The sequence below is a fragment of the Osmerus mordax genome, chromosome 13 (assembly GCF_038355195.1).
Source record: "Osmerus mordax isolate fOsmMor3 chromosome 13, fOsmMor3.pri, whole genome shotgun sequence".
Classification (NCBI taxonomy): Eukaryota; Metazoa; Chordata; class Actinopteri; order Osmeriformes; family Osmeridae; genus Osmerus; species Osmerus mordax.
In genome coordinates, this window is record NC_090062.1 from 13,201,593 (window position 1) to 13,209,671 (window position 8,079).

The window sequence follows — 8,079 nt, forward strand, 5'->3', positions numbered from 1 at the left end:
AGGAGTGCGGGTGGGGGGGGTGAGGGTCAGTTTGGTCGGCAGACAGGCTCCATACGTCCCAGACTTCACACTTCCATCCTCTAGCCTGCTGAAGAGTCCTCTACACACCCTTGCCCCACAACTTCTCACATTCCTGAGATGAACCGAAAAGGTTAGGGAGAGAGAGAGAGGTCATGAGCCTGTGGTAACAGTGTGTTATGAAACTCAACTTACAAAAAACCCTGCTTGCTTGGTAGCATCCTTCTTACGAGGAACACAACTATAGATGTCAATGGATATGCTATACAATCACACGGGGACATTGGCTTTAGCGAGAGATGGACATACTGTCAGAGAACCCATAACGGTCATGTTAATGTAAACCGTCCCTCCTCCAGCGTTGACAGCTGTGGCTCTGGAGGGTAATTGGAGTGACAGTAATGAGACGTGTCTCCCTTTTTCTGCGGGCCAGGGAGATGGACCATGATGCCGCTGTGCCTACTGCTGGTCCTCTCCCTTCAAGGCAAAGTTCAGACTGGAGCCAGCAGCCATCTTGGGAGAGACCACACATCCACAAACATATGCAGCAGAGATGTACAAATGGCCCACAGTCACACACACCCACGTACTCGTTGGACCAAAATACATATTTGAACATATGCGTGTCCTAGCAGGAACGATGAAGGAAGATACAAACCCCCAAAATGCCACCACAGAAGCTGTGACACGCCCAATATAGACACGTACACCATTTTGCAAACAAGAACACACAGACACAGCCTGAGGCTTTGAGAAGAAAGATGGCACACATAGATACCTACACCCTCACACACACACACTCTAACACTGCCAATCACCACACAACCTACCCATACACACACACATTGCCAGATACCCTGAGGAGAACATAGACTCCCTCTTTCTCACACACACACACACACACTAACAGAGCAAGCAAGGCTCTCTATAAGCAGTTATTTCCTAGAGTCACTGCCAGTGCTCTCTGTCAGTGACAAGCTACAAATCCCTGACACCACCACTGATGATAGCTTTACAGTACAGCCTCCAGGGGCCTCTGCCAGCCAGCCTCTCTCTCACACACACACACACACACACACACACAACAAGGGCTACTGGGTTGTGTACATGGGGGTGGACTGCTATAGTACTGTTACACTGTTGTGCATTCATGGACTTCAAGTTAAGCCATATTTAGATCCAATATCAATCAATATCCGATAAAGATTATTGAATTAAAAAGGACAAAGCATGATGTGCCCCTATTATCTTTAAGCATGAATGAAATATTTTATTTTTGCCCTTTATTTATTTTACTCCTGTAATAAGAAACAATACATTTAGATACACCTTTATTCTCACAAAAATGTTCTTCAGGTAATTCACTGATGGTTGACCTTACTGTAATAATGGTTATGATATCCTCCTTATTCTTCCCAGGGTAGATGAAGTCTTAATCACTCCCCCTGTGTGGTCAAATTATTCACCAGCCTTGCCATGTTTGTTTAGGATTTAACCGGCCACTGGAGTCGCCACATCCACGAACAGTTCAGCATGTCTCATTAGAATATTTATTACTTTTCTTTCCATTTTGGATAAATTAGCAATACTAATAACACTCCCTGAGTCAGGTATGGGTAATAATTTGGGATCATGAAAGCTGTGGATTCATCTGGATATGAGTATGGTTTAATGAGCTCACCTCTAGGTTTGCGCTCATACAGTACACTGGTTGTCGTCCTACTTCCATCTCTCTCTCTCTCTGCCTGCTTTGCCTTATTGCCATTTCATTAAAGGTCCTCATATATCTGATGAAAAAGCACCAAAGCTTTGTGTGATTCATTAAATCAGCATAAGAAATGTATTAAGTGGGAGAAAGATCCATGCAGTATGGGCGCCCTGTGTTGACTTAGCCTCTCCCTGGCCGTGTGGGATTTTCTCCTCTCTCGACTGCTCATGGGAGATCATCTGAACATAAAGCACAGTAGTTACCAAAAGATCCTGGCTGGAGAAACTATTAAAACGTCTCACAATAAAAGAAATCCACTCGGTGGCTGCTTATTAAATCGAAGATTGAAGGATCTGGACATTAAATATCCCTAAGTGTGTTTGGTATAAACCCTGAGCTACTGATTGACTATAAGTGGTTGGCCTAGTAGGCTAGATACAAAAAAAAAAGTATGTATAGCCTTTATATTTATGTTTTAAACAGCACAGAGAGTGGCTTAAGTTCCATCACAATTAGAGTTAATTTTGGTTGATTCAGATGGGTTTACAGTGACTGCTGCACATGCATTATGCATAAGTCTCTCCATATGCACTTGGGCCATCATGCATGCCCTTGTGGAGTGCATGGACCACGGGAAAGCAATGACAGGACACAACTTCTCTTCACACATTTGCTTATGTTGTGAATATAGTTATACAATTTAGGCATCCCACCTTCATGGGACTGTTTTGAGGAATAATTATGCTATCCCTCCCAGCACTGACACCAAGACAGCCAGAAGACGAGTTCCACTGCAATCCCATCGAAGGGAGCGTTCCCTCTACCTGGAAACAGCCAGTGGCAGCCATTCGCCTTAAAAATATCGTTCAAATTTCTATCTCCCCGGTTAATCTCTGAAGAGAGCATCCCATCTCCACCGGCGGCTCTCTGGCGCCACTCGAAGAGAAAGCTCGTAATCGCAGATGCGTCTCGGGGGATTTAATGCGAATTCCATGTGTTTAGAGAGGCACTGAAATATTGTACTCTTACTAGACTACAGTATATCAATCTAGACGCTCTAATCTTGGATGGAGAGAATCAAGTGGGTGGCGTTTGGGGATACTGAGGGGAGTCGTCACCATTGTTTCTGCTAATGGAAAATAGTTGTGTTTGAATCGAGAAATCATAATTCAGCTCATTGTTGTTTCTGTGTGTGTTTATGGAGCGCGTGTGCGCGTGTGTGCTTGCGCGTGCGCGCACGACCAAAGAGCGCTTAGAATAACACTGAATTGCGTGATAGTGAGCGAGAGGGAAAGTAGGTACGGGTTGGGGTGCTTATCTAATAATGCCTAAAATTATTTCTCAATCTATTCACAGCGAGGGTGCGCTATTTATTTCACATAGCCTACTCCAAGCATTATTCAATTAAAATGCAATCCTCATTTCCCCATTTACTGGTATTTAATTAGACCGGAGAGCAGTGTTTCCAAATACTTTTTTTCCACACAGCTCTTTGAGTTTCACCTCAAAGGCATATTTTCACTCCGTATCTTGCTGGTTAAACGAGGGCATGTATCCATTTGTTAATTGATGCAATTACGCATTATGCGTAATGGTCACGTAGGTCTCCAGGCACGCATCAATCACTCTTCTATTGACCTGCCAAACCCGTTCCATCCTCCCATTCTGGGACTGCCCCTCTCCTTAATAGAGAAACATGGGAACATCATTGTCATTAACTTGGGGTTGGACCTCTGGCCGGACCGACAGAGGCGCACAGAGGTTGTGAAGGCTTCTGGGGTTCTTCTTGATTCAACTACTGACATAAACAAACTGAGCACTTGAGCTGTGAAGTGTGATGAAGTGGGAGTGAAATGATTGTATGATAAATGCTGTGTTTTATGAGAATTCTGGTATATCAACGTATTCTGAGATGTCACAACTGATTAGGTAGGATATCTGGGTTTCTCACAATACAAATTAACTTGAGCAGGATGAAAATGTATAAGGCGTCCAGAGTGACTTGAAGTTTACAAAAGAGTGTACGTAGGCATACAATAACATTCACAAGCCGGTTTTGTCTTGACGTTGAATACATTTCTGAAAACAAAAAATAACAATATGGTGTAGCTGAGCATAGCCAAAAAATAACACTTTCTTATACTCCTTATAAACCAAGAAATTCTATCGTGCAAAACCAAAGGGACATGGCGTGCACATTGCACCTTAAGAAAACGCTATGTTAGATGTGATTGGCAAAGACATTATTCTATCCTTGCTGTCCTGTCGTTCCGGGATTACAATGACGTCACACTGATACCCTTGCATGGGTGAATGCTAAAGAACTATAGAGGCACAAATAATAGCACAAGCAGAGTCCATATCTTGCAAGTCTTACGTTATCCTTTAAGCCTTCTTCAGCTAACACAACAACAATTTTGTACTTAATGACGCTTAATTTCATTTTCTTATCATTTCCTTTGGGGGGATTATTCATTCATATAAAACTATCTGCAGCTGGTAACAGCCTCAAGTCTCCCTCCTAAGTGCAATCATCTATTATTGAGCGAAAGGCCGTGCGTGGAAATGTGTGTAAGGAGTTGGATTTGAAGTAGAATTGGTTACAATCGATCAAGGGTGAAGAATATTGCTGATGGTAACAAAAGAAGCAGCCATGTCTTTCTCTCAGTTTGGATATCCCTACAATGCAACTTCACAGGTAAGATATTTTCCAAATATATATCAGTATTATCTATTTTACATTTTAAACAATATTTGTTATGTTATATTCCAAAAGCTCCTACTCTGTTCAGATGCAGCACTGCTGAGTGACAGCTGCTTTAATAGTATTGACAAGTATTTTCATTAGGAGCTTTTCATGAATCTAAATATGAATCAATATAGCTACATACTGTCCAATTACTTTGAATTATAAATGAACTCACGTGTTGTTTTGGTAACAAGACATAATAAAGTAATAACGTTTAATTGCCCAGATATTGAACATAAACTATTGTATACGTATGGACAAGGTCCTTGAAATGTGTTGAGTGAGATATTATCATCTTCAATTTTGGATTTGTTTTTGCTTGTTTGGCAACAACTGGATTATTGCATGAGACAAAAGTTCTGTGAACTTCAATTCAATTAGGAAAGTTATTTCCCCGTCAAACTTTTACTTCAAGTGTTGTGTTTATATTTCCTATTACATTACGTTATTTCGTATGTAAAGTCGAATTGCGTCATCAATGTAGACTATCCGATAGGGTGGGTATTTTGGAAATGTACTTATGTCGAATTTGACATTTTTTAGAGCTACAATTTAAAAGATATAGGCGCAGGCATATTATTTCCAAAACGTCAATGTTTTTGCGATTAAACATTCAGAATTAACACACTGAAGTGTAGCCTGTAGGATATATTTACAAATACAGCCTACACATCTACACATCTAGCACGTCGGCTTACCGTTCATGTCCTACTATCTAAATCAAAAAAACAATATCCAGATAACAGTTTATACGGGAAACGCGAATGACATGTCTATCCACAATTCTTTTCATGCAGTTTTTCGTGTCGGCAAACCCCAGTACGACTTGCTGCGATTCGATTTCCAGGTCGGTCTCTGACGGGACAAGCGGGTCCCAAACTGCCGCCACCTTCTGCTGCCCATCCTACGAGAACCGACTCTTGGCAAGCACACGGACCGAGCTCAACGCGGCTCTAGGGATGTACAGTTCGCCCTACGCTGCCGCGGCCGCCGCCAGCCAGAACTATGCCAACTACTTTCCCTACAGTACCGACCCCTCGGCTATCTACTCAACGCTGGTAGGTGCAGTTTAATCTGATAATGTATGGGTGTCTCCGCTCGATCGATTAACCTGGATGTTAATCAGTCGGCATTAATTTTCTTTTATACATTTCAATCGGAGGGTTTAGGGGAATCAGATCTAGCAGATTGAACATTTTGATAGAACACAGGACACAATATTTATCAGAGCTTTCCTGTATTATTTAGAGTTTGGAGAAAGAAGGTTTGAGGATAATAATGAAAAATATGTTTAACTCGCTCTCATATGTAATCAACAGATTATATAGGAAATGTCCAACAAATGTAATATTTACCTAAAAAACTAATGCAAATATTTTTGTCAACGACATAACTTTCTTTTTTTTCCCAACAGAATCCACAGTATGAAATTAAAGATGGCTCTGGCACTTTGCACTCTGGAATAAGCCAGTCTGCAGCCTATTACCCCTATGACCATTCACTGGGCCAATACCAATATGACAGGTAGGTTCAAACTCACCTTGGTCCAAATTATCCACTGACTTCAATTGACGTAAGTCATAAAAGCGACAAAAGTGATAATACACTGTGATAATACTGTGTCATGTTTGATGGACACCTATGTAGCCTCTGCACAATTTACAGAATAAACCACTTTCTGATCATATCAATTCAACATTGATTTCTAGACCAAAGCTGCATACATTTCAGTCAACACGCAAGAGGACAGAAGCTTTGTGTCAATAGTGTATGAGGTATTTTGCTTCTGGGGCTAATGGCTGACGTGTGTTGCAGGTATGGGACTGTGGACTTTAATGGATCAGCCAGGAGGAAGAATGCCACCCGTGAGACCACTAGTACCCTAAAGTCATGGCTGTACGAGCACCGTAAGAACCCCTACCCCACCAAGGGGGAGAAAATCATGCTGGCCATCATCACCAAAATGACCCTCACCCAAGTGTCCACCTGGTTCGCCAACGCCAGGAGGAGACTAAAGAAGGAGAACAAGATGACCTGGTCACCAAAGAATAAAGCTGGGGATGATAGGAAAGATGACCTGGATAAGAGTGATCAAGAATGTGTCACTAAAGGTGCGATACTACTAGAATAGGATTTTTTTTTAATGTGTTGTGATCACACTTTAATCTTTTGCAAATACATTGCAAATCCCCCCCCCCCCAAAAGAAAAAATATTTAAATATATTTAATATTATAATATTTCAAGATGTAGCAACAAGACCCTACAGTATTTGGAAATTGTATTGAAAATGTGAACAATAGTCTACACTCTTTAACTGTCCATATGTGCTGTCACCTTGACCTCCAGATTCCAGTGATTGTAAGGAGGAGAAGGACCTGCGTCTGAGTGACCTGGAAGACATGGATGAGGAAGACTGTGACAAGCTGGACAGTGACTGTGAGAAGGTGACACCAGAAGATCAGGAGCTCGACAGATCCATGGGAGCAGCTCCTCCAAAGAGAGATTGCAGTTCTGAGATCCCCCTCCCCAACAGCTTCCAACCTTTCCACTGCAGCATCAAGAGTGCACCTGGCCTACCCTCTGACTTCCTGGATCCCATGGTGTCCAAGCCCCTCTCCTCCTCCATCGCTGCCCCTGTGGGAAACATGTCCTTGGCTCATTTCGGGGTGGCGGACAAGCCCCGGATATGGTCCCTGGCCCGTACTGCTGCCACAGGGGTCATCCTGGGCTCTCACCCGGCCTCTGAGCTGAGAACAGGGAGCACAGCTGGAGACTGCCAGCTCCAGGGCACCAGGCTCACTGGGACTCCTAGCGGACAGTGTGGGGCCCTCAGAGGCCTCCAGGATCCTACTAGCCAGGTGTCCAACGCAGAGAATCCCTTCCAGGAGGGCCCAACCTTGCACTCCAAACTCTACAGCACTGCTGGCAGCTACAGTCACAAAGCTCTTCAACTGCACTGCTCCTCCTACCCAGCACTGTCTGACATATGCCAGTACTCCACTATTGAAGGTAAGACAGTATATATATTTATTTCGTATTGACAAATAACACTTGCCAATGTGACTGTGTTCAGATGTCCAGATGCATTATGTTCATTTACATTTAGTCATTTTATTCATTTGAAACTTCCTCACAACAGCTATCAGTTCCAGGTTTCTAAGAGGCTTTCGACTGTTGCTTTTCAGGGTTCCCCAGTAGGAAGGCCGAGACAGAACCATCGGAACTCAGTGACACGTGTGTGACTCTGTTGGATGACAAGGTCACTGCCTTCAGACCTGTGATGAAGAGGTGAGGCAGGTGAGCCACTGAGCAATGACATGGAAGAACTGACCTCACTGCCGAGCTTGCAAGCTCTGTCTCAAACACACACTCAGAGCAGTAGATGAATGTTACTTGTAGTGCACTTCAATTGAACAACCATCTGATAATCCAATCCTGTTGAAGTTGTCCCGCAACTCGCAGGTTGATGGTATTACATATGTCATGCCATAATGTCCATATAAAATAAGTATTGGATTACCTTATAGACATTTTTCAGCCAAAGTTTCAGTATTCTAGACTACCAATGGTTAGACTGGGGTTGGACTGTAACTAATAGTAATG

The 8,079-nt window shown here is 42.9% G+C and overlaps 1 protein-coding gene across 1 annotated transcript; it reads left to right on the top strand.

The window, feature by feature from the left end:
• Positions 1–4,358: 4,358 nt before the first annotated feature.
• Positions 4,359–7,768, top strand: irx6a (iroquois homeobox 6a). The gene is made up of 6 exons (XM_067249508.1): positions 4,359–4,424; positions 5,273–5,533; positions 5,890–5,999; positions 6,291–6,562; positions 6,823–7,485; positions 7,662–7,768. The coding sequence occupies exons 1-6, from the start codon at positions 4,359–4,361 to the stop codon at positions 7,766–7,768; spliced, it is 1,479 nt and encodes a 492-aa protein (XP_067105609.1).
• The last annotated feature ends 311 nt before the right edge of the window (positions 7,769–8,079 follow it).